This window comes from Bubalus kerabau, chromosome 4, assembly GCF_029407905.1.
Source record: "Bubalus kerabau isolate K-KA32 ecotype Philippines breed swamp buffalo chromosome 4, PCC_UOA_SB_1v2, whole genome shotgun sequence".
NCBI classification, from domain to species: domain Eukaryota; kingdom Metazoa; phylum Chordata; class Mammalia; order Artiodactyla; family Bovidae; genus Bubalus; species Bubalus kerabau.
In genome coordinates this window covers 14,346,314-14,366,643 of record NC_073627.1, presented here as the reverse complement: position 1 = coordinate 14,366,643, position 20,330 = coordinate 14,346,314, and the positions used below count along the sequence as shown (strand labels likewise).

Here is a 20,330-nt window from a genome sequence, read left to right as displayed (position 1 = left end):
ATACTAATTTTAAAAAGTTACCAAATTTTAAAACCAAAAAAAGATACTCTTTAAAAAACCATACATATACATGTATATACACATTCCCATCCCCCAAAATTGCACACATAAAGAGAAAAAGAACTCAAATGAGAAAATCAAAGCAAAGATGAGGGAATTCCCTGGCAGTCCCGTGGTTGGGACTCTGTGTGGTTAGGACTGATGAGGGTGGAGGTTTAAGCCCTGGGGAACTAACATCCCGTAAGCCACACAGCACGGCCGAGAAAAAGGGCCGGGGGTGAAATTTCTACATCAAAAATGACACAGTATAAGATCAAGAAAATAGACAACCACAGAACTGGAGAAAATATTTGCAAATTGTCTACCTGATCTAAGAGTCTAGAATCCAGAAAATACAAAGAGCTTGTATAGCTCAACAACAAAAAGACAACCCAATTTAAAAATGGGCAAAGGACTTGAATAGATGACAACGTTATTAGTCATCAGAGAAATGCAAATCAAAGCCATAATGAGATACCCACTAGGTTGGTTACTTTTTTTTTTTTTTTTTAATGTAAAATGACAGGGGCTGGTGAGGATATGGGGAAACTGGAACCCATGCCCTGCTGGCGGGAACATAAAACAGCAGCCAAATCTCCATCCGTTGACACATGGATAGACAAAATGTGGTCTGTCCTTCTGCTAGGAACTGAATTGTATCCCCCCAATAACTCATAATGGGACTGCATTTGGAGACAGGGCCTTTAAAGAGGTAATTGAAGTAAAATGAGACCCTATGGATGGGCCAGAATCCAGCAGGGCTATTGTCCATCCAGGACACAGACACTGATCAAAGGGCAACCACGTGAAGACCCAGCAAGCAGGTGGCTATCTGCACGCCAAGGAGAAAGGCCTTGAGAGAAACAGCCCTGCCAGCACCCTGATCTCAGGACACCCAACCTCCAGAACTGTTGTTCAAGCCACTCAACTTGGGTACTTTGTTATAGCAGCCTGAGCAAACTAATACACCATACTAAGCAGTAATCCTCAGCAAAAAAATGAAATGAAATACACACACTACAACGTGGATGAACCTTGAATCATGCCAAGTGAGAGAAGCCTGTCACAAAGGACCACATATTGTATTATTTTGTTTATCAGAAACAACCAGATTAGGAAAATCCACAGCAGTAAGAGGTAGATTAGTGGTTGTGCATCACTGAGGAGGATGGGGTTCCTTTTGGGGGTAATGAAATGTTCTAGAACTGACTGTGGGGCACAACTGTGTGAATAAACTAAAGCCACTGATCTGTAAACTTTAAACGGGTGAGCTGTACAGAACTAAATTATATCCCAATGAACCTATTTTTAAAATCTCATAGATAAGCAGATACTATTTCAAGTAATCAATAAAGATACTTCAAGCACAGATAAGTTAACTTTCTACTTCTATTGGGGTCAGTTTTGATAAATTATATTTTTCTAAGAATGTCTATTTTTGTCTGAACTATCAAAGTTACCAGCAAAAGACAGTCTGAACATGTGGCTTTTATTCTCTGCAAGACCTGTCTTATAGCCCCCATCCGGGTGTCTACTATGGTTTATACGCTTCCCCTCCTGCTCTGTTGATGAGCCGGAAGTCTCTTTGGGAGGCATTTTTGGCCAATGATCCTTGCAAACCTGTGTCTTCTCCCTCACTCATTTCCTGTGCTCCCCTTCACTGTCTCCCCTGCTACTACCCTCGCTCTTTCCTTGGCAGTTTGAGCCTTTCTTCTCCTCCTTACAACATTAGAAGAGGGATAAGGTAGGGGTCTGGAGAAGGCAATGGCACCCCACTCCAGTACTCTTGCCTGGAAAATCCCATGGATGGAGGAGCCTGGTAGGCTGCAGTCCATGGGGTCGCTAAGAGTCGGGCATGACTGAGCGACTTCACTTTCACTTTTCACGTTCATGCATTGTAGAAGGAAATGGCAACCCAGTCCAGTATTCTTGCCTGGAGAATCCCAGGGACAGAGGAGCCTAGTGGGCTGCCATCTATGGGGTCGCACAGAGTCGGACATGACTGAAGCGACTTAGCAGCAGCAACAGCAGCAAGGTAGGGGTCAGCAGCAGTTTCTACAAAGGGCCAGGGCCCAAACAGTGAGGTTCCGCAGACCACTGACTGCTTCTCTTTTCTTTAAAAAAAGAAAGAAAGAAAGAGAACACTGTTGGAAAAAAAAGGAATAACCACTCTTGCCTCCAAGGCCATACAAAAACAGGCCAAGGCCAGCTTGGGCCCGCGGGCCATGGTTTCACAATTCCTGCTTAAGGTTTTAGACTGCCCTGTAAGTACACTGCTAGCTGCATCTGGAGAGTTCTGATATACAATTGTGTTACTGTTCATTTCTATCTTTAAAATTTTATTGCAAAATTTCTATTGGGATTTCTTCTTTAACTCCTGTTATTTAGAAATCTATATATTTTCAAACTAAATACTCATGTCATGCCTTTATCTTTCTGTATCCAACTTTCAATTTCATTGTTTCATTGGTCAAAGAATGTCGACTGTACACCAGTGGTTCTTTCAAATTTCTTGAGACTTGTTTTACAGCCTTACTAGTAAATGTGCAGCATTTGTAAATGCTCCTGTGTCTAGGCAAGCATCCCCTCAGCCACAGCGGCACAGCCCTACATGAACCCACAGAATCAGGCCTGTCTCCTGCTGCCTAAGTCTTATACAAGGCTCCCTGCTATTCCAGTTCATCCCACTATTCTCTTTCATAAATGAACTGTCAGCAATGGAGAGAGGTGTTCTGAGTTCTCAGGATGACACCAGATTCGTCCATTTATCCCTGGAGCCCTACGATTTCTGCTTTTCATGTCTTCAAGTATAATAGCAACTTGTGTCAGTCACGGATGATGCCAAGTGGCCGGGCTACCCACATCTGTTCCCTCTGTCTCTGCTACTGGTGTCGGCGGGGTCTGGGCATGGCGAGGGGACAGAAGGACAAGGGGGACCTCTGGGCACGTGCTGCAATGTTCACATCCACCCTCTGGCCTCCCAGCCACCAACACGGAGGATGCAGTCACGTTGCTGAAGAGCTGGCACACCTCACCACGGAACTGCCTCTGGGTCTGGATGAGGGGAGGAGTCCTGGAGGAGGGGGAGGAGCCGTGACAGGACAGGGCGAGGGGAGCAGCTACATCATGGTGTCAGCACACCAGCGTCCACACACACCATGCATGAAAGCATTGCCACAGGATCTGGCCCAGGAGTGCATGGCCACCGCCTGACTTCCGCCTCATGTACACCCTTCCCGCAGAACCAGAAGGGGAGGGGGTCTCGGCAGAGGGACCCAGCTCAGGCACCGTGGCAGTGTGGTGGTGGCCTGTGGACAGGAACCTTCCAACACAGGGCTGGAGAAGAGGGGGCCCTCGTTCCCTTGGTTCTAAACCAGCCCTCCTCTTCTTACCTGAAAGCTTTGGTCCCCAGGGTGACCAAGAAGACTCACAGAACAATGTCTGGTGCCCAGGAGGTACTCAATAAAGATTCTCAAATTGCTGTTTTGGTTATTTCTAGCAAGCATGCCTGGGAGCACCACTTGCTCTACAGCCAAGGGCTGGGCTCTGACGCCCAGGCCGACTTGGGACACGCGGCCTTGGGCCTGCTGAGACCCTGCACGGCTCCAGGCCACCCAGCCCGAACTCCTGGTGGAAACAAGGACAAGCACAGCTGCCAGCAGGGCCTCGCGCCCTCCAGGGACCTGGAAGAGGGGAAGTTCCATGAGGAGTCAAAGCCCCGCCTGGGCCACATGAGCCACCTTGAGGGGATGAGCCCGTGCTGAGAGACACACAGGAAGCCGGCTCCAGCTGGCCCCCAGGTTCTGGACAGACATCATAACCAGCTGCCTCGAAACAGGTGGAGCGAAAAGCAGCCATGGTAAAATCACACAAGAAAAGCACACATGGGAAGGAGAGTCTTCAGATGCCACAACGGACAGAAACCCAAGCACTCCAGATAAAACCAGAACCTAAAAGATAACACTGGAGGGGCTTCCCCTGGTGGTCTAGTTGGTTAGGAATCTGCGTGCCAATGCAGCAGACAGTCCCTGTGGGAAGATTCCACATGCCGCAGGGCAACTAAGCCCGCGCGCCCCAACTGCTGAGGCAGTGCTAGGGCCCATCATCACACCGGAGAGTAGCCCCACTACTCGAGAAGCAACCAGAGAAAACCTTCGTGCAGCAACACAGGCACGGCGCAGCCAAAAATACATACATAAATCTTAAAAAAAAAAAAAAAAAGATAACATTGGAAATGGAGGCCTAGGGTACTAAACATATAAGAAGAGGAATGAAAACCACAGTGAAGGACCCGAGGGAGATTTTAAAAAGAACTGAAACAACGTCTGGAAACAAAAGGAGAAAAGATTCATGCCACGGGTGGAGCTCTACAGTGGCCTTGGAGGCCAAGCTCAGGAAGTTAGCCAGGCCGGCGGAGCAATGCAACACCACACGCATGAGGGCTGGCAGCCCAGCTCGACCAGAACAAGGGAGCGACTACAGGGGCCTGTTCCCCACTGTCTTTAGTCTGTACACAGCTCCTTTATTGCTATGTTTTCACTGATGTTAATTGTAGAATGAGACAAAAACAAATCGGGGTGCTAATTCTTTTCCTTGGCCTTGTTTACTTTAACTAAGCAACTTCTACATGTGGTTGTGAACATATCCAGAGACATCAGGTAAAAAGCCCTTTTAAAACACAAATTCAGGGAATTTCCTGGCAGGTCAGTGGTTAGGACTCTGTGCTTCCACTGCAGGGGGCATGTGTTCGGTCTCTGCTGGGGGAACTAAAATCCCACAAGCCACGTGGCACAGCCGAAAAAAAATTTGTTTAATGAATAAATAAACACATACACACATACAAATTCAATAAAAGGAGGTAAGCACCGCGTCACTTGCCCCCAGAAAACCATAACGAGCCTGATGAGGGACCAGCAAGGACCCTGAAACATCGGCAGACACTGTCGGGCAGGCAGAGGGGAAGAGGAGAGGAAAGTTGTGGGAACCCTCGAATCTTGGCCCAAGTTCACAAACCTGAATCAGTTTCCCAGCCAAAGACAAAACAAGCCGGAGCTCACGGTTTCAAGTTTCACTTGAAACACAGAAGCCACAGCCCAGATCACGCTGGGCTCGCTGGGCTCGGAGACCCTGCCCAAAGCAGAACCCCTCCTCCCAGCCCGGGCCCCAACGCGGGCTGGCCAGGTGAGGAGGAGCCTTGGGTCCAGCTCAGCTCGGCTGAGCTCCACACCTCCCTGGGGGAAGGCGTCATCAGGGAGGAGTTTCGGGAGCTGCCGGCACAAAAGCTGCCCACAGGCCACAGACACCGAAACCGGAAGCCCTACAGCCACCGTCCGGGAGCACAAGACACAGGGTAGCCAGGCTGGGAAGTGGCCGGTACGCTCCTTTCCAAAACACAGAGCAGCTCCAGTCCACAGACGTCCCAACAGCAGCCTTACTGGGATCATAAGCAAATTAAAATTCAAGTAATGCATTACACATCTCAGACTTCAGGTTACAAACGAAGCCATCCACTTACTCATCAAAGGAAGGTAAAGGGCCAAAAATAAAACTTTCCCCGGACACTCCCACATCCCCTGGCCTGCCTCACTGGACAGCCAAATAAACTCTACTTTCATTTCCATTTTCCAACTATTTGATAAGCAAGAGATCAGTTGATACCCTCAGGACTTTTTTTTTTTTAATGAGACACCAAGTACCTCACCTGACAAAGCCCCCACCTGGGCCAGCATGCGCCCCATGCTCCCTACACTTGGTTTCGCAGGCCCAGCTCTCACATGTTGACGGGGAGGACCCCGAAGACCCAGAGGGCACAAGTCCAGCCCCTGTACACACTGCACTCAGCTCAAGCGAGGTGGATCACACAGGCCAAAGGCTTGAAACTGGGGGTTGGGGGAGGAGGGCAGCACCACTTGGTCCTGGGCCTCCTGGAGGAGTCTGGGAATGTGTCTGTCCTGATCCCCTGGACTCATTCTCCAACCAATGAACAAAGGCCTAGTGAGCACATGTGCATGAACATAAGCTACCAGGAAAGACCTTGGGCCTGCGCTCCGAGGCCCACAAGCTGCAACTGCTGAAGCCCGTGTGCCTAGAGCCTGTGCTCCACAACAACCCTGCACCCCACCTGCCACAATTAAAGAAAGCTGCATGCGCCAACAACGAAAGCCTGGCACAGCCAGTAAGTAAAAAAGAGCACGTTAATCTCTAAGAACTTAATGACTGTCATCTCGGCAGCTGGTTAGGGCTTACTGTCCTTAATGACAACCAAAATTCGAGAAACTGAAATTATGCTTAGGGTTTTCTGTAGCGTTTCCATTTCCTTTTCCTTTCCTCCGGATGCCATATCCCAAAGGAGCGCTAAATAAAAGTAAAACTATCTGGTAACGTCGAAAGTATAAATGATCTGCTTCCTTCATCAAAGATGTTTTGTTCTGTGACACATACCATTCCCACTGTACAAAGGCAATTTGGTGGGATACTGTAATTAACCCACCAGGTTCCAAAAGATCCAGTAGAGGCCTCCAGGGTACCTTCTACACATAGGAAAGCTGAGGCCCAGGTCAGATAACTACTCTAAGTCACAGGAGGATGAAAGAATGGAGCCAAGACTCAGAAGCGGCCACAGAGTACAAGTCCCTGATTCAACTCACAGACATGGCACCCCTCCCCCAGCGCAACCTTTTCACTGCCTAGAGGACTCTGCTCTGTTGTCCTTGAGGCTGGGTGACCTTGGCCAAGTTACTTACCCTCTCTGTGCTGCTTGACTCTGCAAATCAGGCTCCTGAAGTTCCCATTTCAAAGAGTTACTGCAGTGATTAAATGGATTAATAGAGATAGAATGTTACCTCAGCACAGGGCCTTACATCGAATAAACACTCAATAAGTGCCTAACCACCCCCTGCCCCACCAAGAGAGTAAACTCTGGCGATAAGCAGGTGAAGGAGGGATCACAATGAAAAAAGAAAACCTTTGTGGAAGAAACGGAGACTGCAGAAGGAATAGCACCACCTGTCAAAAGCCATCATTAAAATTCTCAGAGAAATAAGAGAAGCCTATTGCAACTACTACCTAAGAATACGATACTAAGAAAGGAACACTCAGAGAACACGCATGAACTCATGGAAACCAAAAATCTTAATAGCAGGACAGAAGGGTCGGAAGAGAAAGCTGAAGAAGGTGAGAACAGAAAAAAGAGCCTACAGGAAAGAAACAATGGCATGTGAAGAATCAGGAATCACCACTTACACCAAAGTTTACAACAGGTAAAACTAATCTATAATGCAAGAGAATCCAGCCAGCAGCTGCTTCCGAGTAGTGATCATAGTGCTCTACCTCCCAACAGAAGGCATGCCCAGGATTCATGGAAGGGTACTCTTGGGACCTGTGCCCTCAGCACATGTGACTTCTACTTTCAAAAGAAGTATTAATAGTTAACAACATGCCTGCTGAACACGTCTGTCTTTGAAATGCAACAAATGCTTGAGATAGAGCAACATGTGGAAAAGAGGAGGGGGTGTAGAAGACCCTGAGCGGCAGGTAGGGCAGAGAAAACGCCCACCGCAGAACCAGTGCTGGGTGTCTGAGCACTCACTTATGTGAATTATGTGACTCATCTATGTGTGTCAAGTTTTTTGTACTAAAATGTTGCAGGCAGAGAGTCAGGGATCAGAATCACATCAAACTTTTCAGAACCAGCACTGAGGACCAGATCAACAGAAAACACTTTCAAAACACTGACAATAAATACTTTTTGGCCTAGGGTTCTATACCTAGCCAAACTATCAAGTAGATAGAAGGGCAGAAAAAAGACACTTCCAATCATTCAGGGTCTCAAAGATTCGCCTCTCTTGCATTCTTTCTAAGGCGCCTACTAAAGGGCTGTGCTTCATTTATACTCAAACGAAGGATCAACCCGAGAGAGAAGACAATATGAGATCCAGGAAGCCTGGCTTCCAATTCAGGAAAGAGGCAGAGGGAATCTCAGATGACGGAAGGCAGGCGTGGAGGTAGAGGAGTTAAAGGGCTACACTCTCATTTCCTATAAAGGCAACAGACAACACCCAAAACCGGAGCGGTGAGGGGGGTAGAGGCAACAAAACAAGCAACAGAATAATGTTACTTGTAATCAAGGAGGTAAATTTCCAAAATCATCAGCTAAGAAAAAGGTTCAAGTGGGGCCCCTGGCAGGGGGGATGGGAGGGGAGCAGCCAGTGACACCCTCCCACTGAGAGGTTGGGATCCCTCCCCTCCTTCAAACCCAGAGAGCCAAGTGGGATCCTAAGGTGCTTTGTGCTCTGAGTCCCACATGGAATAAGAATGACCACCCTCCTGGAGAGGCCTCTGGATGAAAACAAAGGGAGGAGTAGGGACCAGCTGCTCCCCCAGGACATGAGGCAGCTGAGTGCCCACTAATGCCATAGCACACAAGGCCGGCCTGGAGCAAGCTAGACTCTTGACCCGAAAAATCTTGAGATCATAAAAATGGAAGTGTTTTAAGCCACCTCTTCTGGGTGGCTTGTCATCAGCAGGAGGTGAGGGGAGCAGCAGGAACCACTGTGTTTTTGTGGTAAGACAGGACTATTTTTTTTAAGCTCTAAATCATGTGGACGTCTGATTTGGATGAAAGTAACTAAAAGACCTTTTTTTCAATTAAACGTGAAGGTAAAGCCAAGTAAAATCTTAAGCCTAAAAAGAAAAAACTAAAACAGCATCTGGGCTGGTAGGCTCACCCTGGCACCCACGCCACACACACCGGTTTCCCCGTCCCCACACCTGCACCACATGCGGCCTCCCGGAGAGCATGGAGGCAGCCAGTGACTCAGCAAGCAGTTGAAGGGGAGTGGGGGTGCCCCGGATCACAAACTAAGTGTCTTAATCATCTGGAGAGAAAAAAAGGGGGAGCAAGGAAAGGCATGGAGGCCGTTCCCAACGGCAGCACACAGCCAGGCGGCAGGACAGCCTCGCTCAGGGCTGGTCCTGGGCGTGCACCGGCAGGTCCCCACGGCGGCCCAGGCGGGCCCCCTCCGGCTCTCCAGGAGGACCCGGGCAGGCCTCCCAGTCCCCGGGGTGGAGGGTGACAAAGGTTCCGTCAAACCCTCACGGGGAGGACACTGGGGCTGTCGGCATCCGTTAGAAGAGATGCATTTCAGGCTAAATGTCAGCGTTGGCTGCCGCTGCCTGCACACACTACAGCTCACCTGGGAGGCCTCTACCCTCACCTCGAACGTGTGCAACCCCCGAGCTCACAAAGAGCCAGGCGGCACTACCCTGGCACTCAGGAAACCCGGGCAGGGAGCTGCCGTGAGGCATGGAGGTGGCGCTGGCTGGCCGGCTTGGTGGGTGCAAACACATGAATCGTAGCTGCGGGCGGGAGGAATATCAGGTGCATCTCTACGCCCCGAGGGCTCGACTCCTACATTAAATCCCTCCCACTGGAACAGCCGGCTCCAGTTTCAGCGAGAGCGAGCGTGAGAACAGGTCCTGCTCCGGCCCGGCAGCCACAGCTTCTACCTCCCCACCTCTGGTAAGTACCTACTATTTGTACCTACTATTTCTTCTCAAACGCAAGTTTTCTTTCAAAACTCCTCTCAGATATATCTTAAAACTATCTCTCAGTGAATCACCTGCCCAGAGTCTCTCTGCCCTGGTCTTTTCTCTGCGGATTACTCAGGACCCAGCAGGTGCACTGCTGGGAAGGAGACCCTTATTACAAAACTTTTAATAAGGCTTACGCTTTATTCTAAGAGTATAAACGAGTTTATTTGGATGTGAAGTTCTCAATTCTACCATAAAATTCAACAACTTTAAATCCAAACTCAATTTGATGTTATGCTTATCTGTTCTTCACCTTAAAAAATTAACAAGTTTCAACATAAAAGGACCACATATATACATAAATAGTTGCAGATCTTAATTTATAATTTAATTTTACAACCTTTCAGATTAAAAAAATGATTAACACTGGTAGTCCCTGGGGAAGAGACCTGGGGAGCAGAGGTGGGAGTGAGATTTTTTTTTTACTGTGCTGTCGTTCACGCTTTTTGAATTCCAAACTTTGTGAATGTATTCTCTCTCCAAAAATTTTAAATTAAAAATTAAAGAGGAAAAAAAATTCAAACCTTTTGGAGTTCAAAATAAGTGCTGTTTTGACATAAGCTTACCAAGAAAACAAAAAACATCTTAACTGAAAAGGATCTCTGCACATACAAAAAGGGAATTTTCTTAAAAAAAGTTTCTCATAAATTTGCATGAAAACAATTACTGATCAAATTATTGGTCAGACTGGCCAACATCAGACTTAAAGTAATGAAAACCTGTCTACCTGTTATCCTGATTTTTATTTTGTATCAGCCAAATCCTTCCAATGCTTTAACCTGGTGCTTTAAGGAGGAGGCGGGCAGTTTGGGGCTCTGGCTCTAGGGAGGTGTCCCGAATGTTAAAGCTGTGTGTTCACTGCTGAACACTGTCTGTAACCCAGGGTCTCTGGCTGAAACCAGAAAGAGCCCCTGGTTGTCTTCCTGGATCCATTTCTCCAAACTATATTCCAGAAAACTATCTTTTACCCTAGGTCATGGTTGCCTTCATGTTTATCCTTCATTTAAAGAACTGAAAGTCTGGGAGGGAGTGGTGGTTAATCACTGGAAAAGCTCAATTGGGAGTAAAACTCACAAATCTCGTTCTTGCGACACCCCAGTGGGTAGGCGACAATGGCGTGTCCTTGAGTTATGCAATAATGCCACATCACAATATTGTAATTATAGCATGCCCTTCAGAACGCGCTACCTGGTGAGGCTCCCTGCCAGGCAGCTGGACACCACCGGGGAGGGTGGAAGATTCTTCCAGTGCAGAGGTTAGTACGCATGACATGCATAGCTACCCGGCACGTCACAGCAATGCCCCATAAAGTTAAGCTATAATTACCTCTATTGTGTCCTATCAAAGTTCAAAAAACATCTTTCTCCTGCCTATTTTTCAGAATTCAGACTCTCTAGAAAATTGTTAAACATACTGGCCACTCACTATCACCCTAACGACTGGCAACTATGGAGACACTTGTCCACACTTAGGAGGCTATTGAGAGACGTGCACTGGCACCTCAGTGCTTCTGGAACAGGCAGACAAAACCCCGTGGACACGAAACCACAGGTGGCTCAGCGCGCCATGTGGGCAGCACCACCCAGCTGCCCAGGCCTGTGGGAGGGGACGCCACAGCTGGCTCCCCGGTCTCCAGGTGGGACGTGGGCAGGGGTGGCAGCACGTGAGGGGTCACGGGAGGGTGTTTTGAAACAGAGTGGGCTCGGGCCAGGGGCCACGGAGTCCCTGTGGCCCTGCTCCCTACCCACACCCCTCAGGGTGGGACCCGACTCCGCTGAGGGCACAGCTGAGGGCAGGCCTCGTGCCAACAGCTGCTCGCAGGCAGGAAGGCAGGCGGGGACCCCCTCCCGCATTCAAGGACAGCACCCTGACCTAACATGCAGGGCTCCCCACGCCTCCTGCTGACCCAGTGAGAGCTGTAAGAAGGCTGAAAGATGCTGTCCCACAAATAACCTTCTAGGACTAGGCTAACATCTGCATTTTCAACTAACATGCTAACGTTGCAGTTCTCCCAGGAAAGCCAAACCGAGGACCCTGGTTTGTTAACCTCTCCCTGTATGCCCCCCCCTCCCCAGACTGTACCAGCTCTCCCAGGACAAGGACAGTGAAACACCCATATCATCCCCTTCAGAAAAAACTTCACCTCTGACTGCTAATCTAAACCTCCTATTTACAAACTTAAATTCTGGATTATATTGTTTTGGCAACAACACCCTTTCTTTCCCCCATCCCCACCCCGCTGCCAGCCTGCACCAGGTCTGGCAGATATAAACTGACCAGAGATGGGTAAACCCTGTTTCTGCGGATGGCCAGACTGACGAAGTCCTGGGCACTCAGCTTTAGCTTCTCACCCTGTAAACTTCACCTGGGCAAGAGAGAACCCACGGACTGACATCATCTTCCTAGAGGCTGTCCCCTTTGGAAGCTTACAGAAGCCTCAATCTTACCCCGTTTATTTCTCTGACATGATTGCATTTTTATAACCCAGTGAACTAGCTCGTCTCCATCGGCGTCTGAAGCGGCTGCACTCCCTTGTTTTAATTAGTGAATTGTGCAACCCTGGAGAGGTCAGTTTACTCAAAGTTACTAAAACTGCTGCCCCTGTGACTGCATCCAGGCTCGCCTTCCAACAGTTGCGCCCTGGAATACTCTCACCTCCCAGAACACTGGCACTAAGGGAACCATCCGCTGAAAACCGGTTCACTGTCCTTGTAAGATAGCCGACCAAAGAACAAAAGGTTCAGACCCAAACTGCGGGCACAAGATCATCTGACTGAAAAAAGTACATGTTAACATAGGAGCAATTAATTCCCAAACTATTATTTTGAGTAACGCTGTGAAAACTTACATACAACTGACCTCCTATAAACCTTTGAGAAAACTTAACCAAAGTGAGCTTCTTTTATATTTTGGCCTCAAAGTATGAGCAACATCAAACAATACTGCTTTTAAAGCTAACACCATCGTCATCTTAAACCCGAGGGGTTTTCGGCTGGTTTGGGCTCGCGGGTCCGGGGTGGTGCAGCAGGTGTGTGTGTGCTCACTCCTGGTGCCACCAGGGCTCTCGGGCTCACACTCGATGCCACGTTTTGCAACTGTCATCGTTTTGATCGCCGTGCTTCCAGCTAGTGATGAAATCATCAGTTTTCAGATCTCTGCCATAACATATCCTATACAATCATGGGAACCTGACTTGCAGAGGTTCTCACGCCTTCAGAATCAGGGAGCATAATGGGACGTGCCAGCACAGGTTGCCCTGACTTATCAGGCTGGCCCCGAGCTGGCTGGAATAGCTTCCTGACGGGAGGCAGGAAATAATGCTTTTATAGCCCAGGGCACACCTGCCCCACAAGGTATGGACTGAACTCGTAAACTATTTCGCATTTTCCCTTAATAAAAGGGGAAATTAGGAACACGCAAAGCTGTGACCACATGTTTAACCAAGCTGGGCTTTCACACTGTGCGTAGTTCCCGCAAGTGTTCCCAGGGGGAGAGGAGGAATACAGGCGAGAGTCAGGCACCAGGTGCCACCAGGCTGGCCACTGCCCACCTGGTACCCTACCAATGAACACCCCCAAAGACGGCCTGCGGAACCCGCCTCTCCAATTAGGGGGCAGCCAAAAATCTAGTTTCTCGTCCAAACTATGCACCTGAGCAACCCTGCTCTCCAGAAACCGTCCCCATGACAGAAGGCAGCAGGCCACCCAAACCACTTCTCAGAAACACGTTTTCAAGGGGATGGAACAATAAAATAGGTTAACAGAGGCAGCTTGGTGCGGGGGAAGAGTGGTTCTTTGTGTTTTTAAGAAATATGAAAATAATGAGCAGAGGAACCAGTCTGCTAAGAGTAAGATCAGAGTTTTTTTTAAAGAAGATATCCAAGTGAAATTAAAATCCCACTCCCTCCCCGCTTAAGCCCTCCTCTCACAAACTACCCATTACCTCATCGTCAACGTGTGAGACGGCACAGAGGGTAGCTACGCTTTATTCTGTGAAAACAAGTCTCTTAGATTTCCCATGCATATTTCTCTATTTTTAAAGGGCTGCTTTCCAGCTCAGTGTTTTAATCAACCCGACGTCTAGAAGGTGATGCTTTATACAAGCAATTTCACAAGGCTCAGAACTAATCATATTTACTCATTCCTTAAAACTGCAGTTGCAAGTTATTTCCTTTATAAGTTTATTTTTTAAAGTGTTTAAAAATATTGAGAAGCTAAGTCCTTTCGACACTCTTTTATGCAAATTAAAGTGCCGGCCTTGATTCCTCACCACCACCGCCCCCAGCCCTCCCCACCCACAGGCTTTCTCTAAGACACAGTCACCCCATGGGCTGGTCCTGGACACGCAGCCGCACCCGGCCCTGCCGAGATCCTCCCAGACCTCACGTCTTTTGTTCTCAGCTTCAGTTTATGAAGCAGAGTGAGAGCCCAGGGGTGTGCAGAGCAGCCTCTGAAGGAAATTCGGGAGATTAAGCTTGGGGGGTGGGCAGGGACAGGAGGACCCTGGGGAAGAAATCTGGAGGGCCCTTCTACAGGTTAAAGGCTGGGCTGAGTTCCTCCCAGAATCCATTCATTTCTAAAATTAGGCACCACTCACTCTGGTTTCCTCTTGCCAGGAGGGCTGCTAAGCTTTTCTGCCTTCTGGTAAGGCCAGAACAGGCAGGGATGGGCTACTACCTGAGGTGGGCAGTGGAAGGCGAAAGCACATGAGGACAACTGCTTACTCACAGGCTCATCACATCTTAATATCATTCAAATCAACATAAACACAGCACTTATGTTTGTATGCTGGCCAACACAAACACTACTCAGAAAGCTGACTTTTCATTTGTGAATTTAGAAGCGGGCGGGGGGTTGGCCGGGAGGGGATGTCGCATTTTTACTTGTTCTTCACTTTTAAATATTCCCTCGTAGAACAGAACACCGTGATTAAATAGGACAGATGGACTGAACGTTGCAATCACACTTGCCTTGCTCTCAGTGAGCACAAGTGTGAATGTCACAGGCACGCGTGAGCCCAGGCTTTCTCAGGTCGCATTGGAGCTCAGCACTTGGTCCAGGTAACAGGACTCGTCCAGAAACCCCAGGCACACGGACGGGGGCGGGATCTCAACAGTCACTCGGTCAGCTGGGTGCACAACCTTCCTGATACATGAGGCCTCAGATCACAGGTTAAAGACCCAAAGAGTTACAGGTATTCTGTGAAACGCCACTAAACCCTCCTGCAACCACACTCCCCCTACGGTAACAGAGAGCACTGTGGGGGTGGCACCTGGGGCATCGTGGAGGGGCAGCTGATGCCCGTCTCATACCTGCTCCTCCTTCAGCAGTTACATCACCTGCAGGGGCCCTTGCTTCTCCTCCTCCATGAGCCAAGGAGCTCAGGCTGGTTCTTCATTAGCCTGTTAGCCAACATCCTGACACTAAGGCTCTGCTCCTCCATTTCAGCTCCTGGTCCCCAAATGAGCAAGACTTCCCTGGTCACACCCACAGCCTGTGAAGCCGGCTTCAAGTAGAAGTGCTCAGAAAGGAAAGCAAAGGAGAAGCGGTGACCTGCTTCCTTAAAAACAAGGCTGAACTACACAGGAGCCAGCAGGGCTCAGACGCCAAATCACAGAAGGAAAATGAGCCTTCTCAAAGAGCGAAAACCAAAAAAGCCACATTACATCCCCAGGCCCCCAGGAAAGCCGTTCAAGTACAAGTGTTTCCAGTGTCCCTTTACTTGCAATGAAAAGTCACATCTTTTCAACCACATGAAATACGGTCTTTGTAAAAACTCCATCACTTTAGTGTCCGAACAAGATCGCGTTCCCAAGTGCTCCAAACCAAACTCTTCGGACCCTAAGCAAACCAATCAGCCCGACCCTGTGGTGAAGCCCACCTCTTCCAAGCCGGTCCCAAGCGGGCTCTCACACCTGGATGCCAAGCTCCAACACGGCCTCGCCAAGGACGACATCAAGGAAAACCTGGACCTGCACGCACGCGGGCCCCACAGGTGCCTCGGACAGAAGCCCACTCCCCACAAGGAAGCAGCGCCCCCAAGCCCAGCCCCAGAAGCTGCCGTGGGCACCCAGCCTGTTCTGGAAGGAGCTGTCCGGCCTTCAGCATTCGTTCCAGTGGGGGAGCACAGACTCAAAGGGCAGGAGCTCATGGAAACTCCCGAAGCGCTGGCCCTGACCCACGCCCCTGCCAAAGCCTCCTCCTTCCACACCAAGTCTGCCTTCCACGCCCCCGGCTACCCCTGGAGAGCTGGCTCACCTTTCCTCACACCCGAGTTCCCACATAAAATCCCATCCACAAAGGGCTTTGGAGCCGCTTCCCCGTATGTGCACCCCAGCATCACGGAGTACCCACCTCATTTTTACACGGAGCACGGACTGGCCACCATCTACTCACCCTACCTACTCGCAGGGAACTCGCCCGAGTGTGACAGCCCCCTGCTGTCTGTCTATGGGGCCCAAGACCAAAGACACTTCCTGCCTCACCCAGGGCCCATCCCTAAGCACCTGAACCCGGCTCCATCCACATACGACCATTACAGATTCTTCCAGCAGTATCACTCCAGCCTGCCAATTCCTTACGGATTTTACAGACCCGAGTCTGCCTTCTCCTCCTACGGCCTCAGACTCCCACCCGTGGCTGGCATTTCACGGGACCAAAGCTCACATCTACTGGAAGAAGCTGCCCTGGGTTACCAGGCCTTGAGTCCCTCCAAGTTAAACTCCTCCAACTCCCACAAAAAACACACAGAGTTGGAGAAGCAGAGTCCAATTCCCGAGGCTAAAGAACCTTCCAAAGATGGGCAAAGGGACACGGAAGGGACCAAAATGAGCCCACGCGCGGGCAGCGCGGCCACAGGCTCCCCAGGAAGGCCGAGTCCCACCAACTTCACACAGACAAGCCAGCCATGCACTGGCCTGTGCGGCCTCTCAGATGCGCCCGCGTCCGGTGCCCCAGGAAGGATCCCACCACCTGAACAGGGCCTCGCAGCCTTCAAGCCCATCAAGAAGAACACAGAGCACCCACATTCCCAGGACCCAGAAAACAGAGCGGCATCTCCAAAAAGGTAAGCAAGTTCATTTTCCAAACCTCTGAAGTAATGTCTCTGGTTGGGCTTAGTCAGAGGGGATGGCAGTTGCCCAAACTCCCTGTGGGCAGGGTCCCTTAGCAAGGTCCCTGTGACGCCCTCTGTGTCTCTTCCAGCCTCGAGGCCTTGAGCACAGACGCTCCAACTCAGCTGGGGAGCCTGGAGGCCGCCCCCTCCAGCCCGGAGGACGGCTCCAGGGCGGCCCCGCTGAACCTGTCCACGAAACCAGAGGCTGAGCCGGCTGCCACGTGCAGCCCTGCCCATGGAGGATTCGTGGAGCCACAGGACGCGCCCCTCAACCTCTCAGTGAAGGACCCCTGCAATGCCCTGACCTCAAGGCCCTCTGTGTGCAGCCCGCCTCGAGGGGCCGAGCCCGCCGCTGCCCCCAGCCCCTCTCCAACTCAGCAGAGGGAACCTGCAAGTTCTGGGGACGGGCCTGACCCCAGCTCTGTGGAGGCCCCGGTGCCCAGCCCCACTGGGAAGGCCCAGGATATACGTGCAGCTGACAGCGATGAGCAGAAGCAGACGGCGGCCGTGGCCCTCTGCCAACTGGCAGCCTACAGCCCGGGGAATGTCGAGCCCGCAGCCCAGGAGCCCACCTGCCGGCCAGATGCACCCACCCCCAGGGCCCCAGAGAGCCAGGAGGCTCAGTGTGACCTCAGACCCAAAGGGCAAAAGAGGACGAGCCCCAGGGAGGTGGGGAAGGGCCAGCATGGATCCAAGAAGGCGAAGCCCAGTGACACAGCCAGAGTGTTCACGCTCCGGAAGAGAACTCGAGTGTCTTAGAGCCACTCCCAGGCAGCCAGAGCTGCAGCCACAAGACGACTTGCAATGTAGGCAAGACAGCAGCAAACCCCCACCTGGCCCTCACTTTTCTCGTCTGGTCAATTTTGACAACTCAGTTGTCTTCTTCACAAAATAGGGGGGAAAAAAAAAGATAAAACTGCAACTCAACCCAGTTTTGTAAATATTAAGCATAAATGTTAAAAGGTGCTTCTACTTCTGGCTGTAAAATATTTGAATGACTCACACTTTAGGACCTGATGCAAAATGTCAAATGAAATGCACAGGACCGAAAGGTAACTTTTAAGTGTTAGCATCTTAGAGGAACTCTCTTTAAAAATACTTTTCTTATTTTTAATTGTTTTTCTATTATGTCTACTATGTATTTCCAAGTAAAGAACAATTACTGGGGGGAAAAAATGCCAGGAAAAGACATTTCCGGTACTAGCATTAAAGTGCTATATGTAAAAACGCTGTTTGTTATGACTGCATCACAGACAGCAAAAGGCTATTTATACAAGTAATTTATTTCCACCGGGAAGAACGCGTTGCGGGGAAGCCAGTCTCCACGCGCTCGGTCTTCACTACATTACAGCGTGTCTTCTGACACACTCGCCTGGTTTTCCACTCCCTAAAATGATGTATGTGTTGCTAATTCTCCAATAAACTCGTAGGTAAAATTCGAGGTTACGTAAGAAGAAGAAAAGCATAAATGCTGTGTTATATTTTGCCACAATAAATAAACTCAATGAAAAAGAAAAAGAACGGAGGCAGCAGCAATTAAAGCTGAGGGGAGGATGCTTCAGCGTGCGCATGCGTCTGCTGTGCACCAGGGACCATCAAGCCTGGGTGAGGGCACATGCCTGGGGTACCTGTGGAGACCAAACATCCAGGGCCTCAGTTTCCTAAGCCGCTGCCTAAACAGCGATAGGGCCCCTCACCCTTCACAAGGGCCATTCCCCACTGTCCAGAGGATGCCTCTCAAAAGCATAACATGTGGGGAGAAGGGGTCAAGAAAGGGCCTGGAAACGGTGGCATGGAGCTAAGTTGACTGGACTGAGTGAGCTCCCTCCACAAGATGGGAGGTTTCAACACAACTCTGACCAACACAGGGGCAGTCCCAATAGAGCCATCCAATGAGAACGAGCACTGCTAAAGCTAACACCTGCCGTTCCCAGTGACACACACGCACAACAAGGCTTCTCAGCGCTTACAGCCAAAAACTTACAAGTTTTAAATAAAAAGTTGCCTTGTTCTAGATATAAGCACTATTCACCGAAAGACTGTTTAGTCACTAAGTCGTGTCCGACTCTCGCAAACTCATGGACTGCAGCCCGCCAGGCTCCTCTGTCCATGGATTTCCCAGGCAAGAATACAGGAGTGGGTTGCCATTTCCTTCTCCAGATCTATCCAATCCAGCGATCAAATCCGCATCTCCTGTACTGGCAGGCGGATTCATACCACAGAAAGACAGCCTGAACTAAAAATCCATCTGGTTAATAGTTGCATTTCAATAAGATATTATTTTCAGTTGTTTTGATCAAGATTATACTAATAACTAATTCTGTAAAAACTCAATCTAGAAAACTTCTTAAGCAATTAGTATCTTTTGGTAGAACAAAATGTGAAGAGCTGATGTCTGCGTTCACAGACATCCTCTGCTGAAGACACTTGACAGAGAGATCAACAGAAGATTCTCAATCACAGAAACATGTTACATTAGGAAAAAATCCTCTGGGAGAAGTAAATGGAAATACAAGTTCAAGGAGACGAAGGATAAAGTCCCTGAATTTTAGATGGAGTATGGTGTATTCCAAGGCATCATGATGCCTGGATCCCACCAGACACATCCCAAGCAGTGATGCAGTAGCTGTGTTAAAACGACAGCATTCATGGGACTTCCCTGGTGGTCCAGTGGTTAAGACTCTGCTCCCGAGGCAGGAGGCCGGGGTTCAATCTCTGGGTCAGGGAACTAGATCCCACATGCTGGAACTAAGACCTGGTACAGCCAAACAGTTTTTACAAGAAATTTGTTTTAAATAACAAGGACTTCCCTGAGGATCAAGGGGTTAAGACTCCACCTGCCCATTAAGAAGACGCAGGTTTGATCCCTGGTCCGGGAAGAGCCCATGTGCTGCGGGGCAACTAAACCCATCACCACAACTACTAAGCCTGCTTTCTAGAGCCCACACACTGCAACTACTGAAGCCCATGAGCCCTGGAGCCCGTGCTCCGCAATAAGAGAAGCCACTGCAATGAGAAGTCCGTGTGTTGCAATGAGATAGCAGCCCCTGCCTGCCACAACTAGAGAAAAGTTCACAGGCAGCAATGGAGACCCAGTGTTGCCAAAAATAAAAATAAAATAAAAATAATTTTTAAAATCCTCCTTATTAAAAAAAAAAAAAAAAAAAGACACTATTCAGTATGGCAAACAACCGGCTTTCCAGCAAGTTAGATTTATATAAAACCACTGATACCAACTCACATACTCCAATACTTTAGCCACCTGATGCAAAGAGCCAACTCATTGGAAAAGACCCTGAAGGTGGGAAAGATTGAGGGCAGGAGGAGAAGGGAATGACAGAGGATGAGATGGTTGGATGGCATCACTGACTCAATGGACATGAGTCTGAGCAAGCTCCGGGAGATAGTGAAGGACAGGGAAGCCTGGTGTGCTTCATGGGGTCTCAAAGAGTCAGACACAGCTTAGCGACTGAACACCACCAACCCACAACAGGGATGTAGAGCTGGTCTTGATTCTTTTAAGGTAAATAGGAAGCTGCTGATACAAATTGTTATAAATCATCAAGGATGGCCTGTGAGTCCCTGCC

At 49.4% G+C, this 20,330-nt stretch overlaps 2 protein-coding genes across 4 annotated transcripts in view; one reads left to right on the top strand and one right to left on the bottom strand.

Moving 5' to 3' along the window:
- The window catches only part of TBCD (tubulin folding cofactor D), a 146,200-nt gene that overhangs the window by 75,766 nt on the left and 50,104 nt on the right, over positions 1-20,330 (bottom strand). The gene's annotated exons all lie outside the window — the stretch shown is intronic.
- On the top strand, positions 14,552-18,126 carry ZNF750 (zinc finger protein 750). Its single transcript, XM_055575480.1, has 3 exons — positions 14,552-14,689; positions 15,078-16,695; positions 16,833-18,126. Exons 2-3 carry the CDS (start codon positions 15,254-15,256, stop codon positions 17,500-17,502), a joined length of 2,112 nt encoding a protein of 703 aa, XP_055431455.1. The 5' UTR covers positions 14,552-14,689; positions 15,078-15,253; the 3' UTR covers positions 17,503-18,126.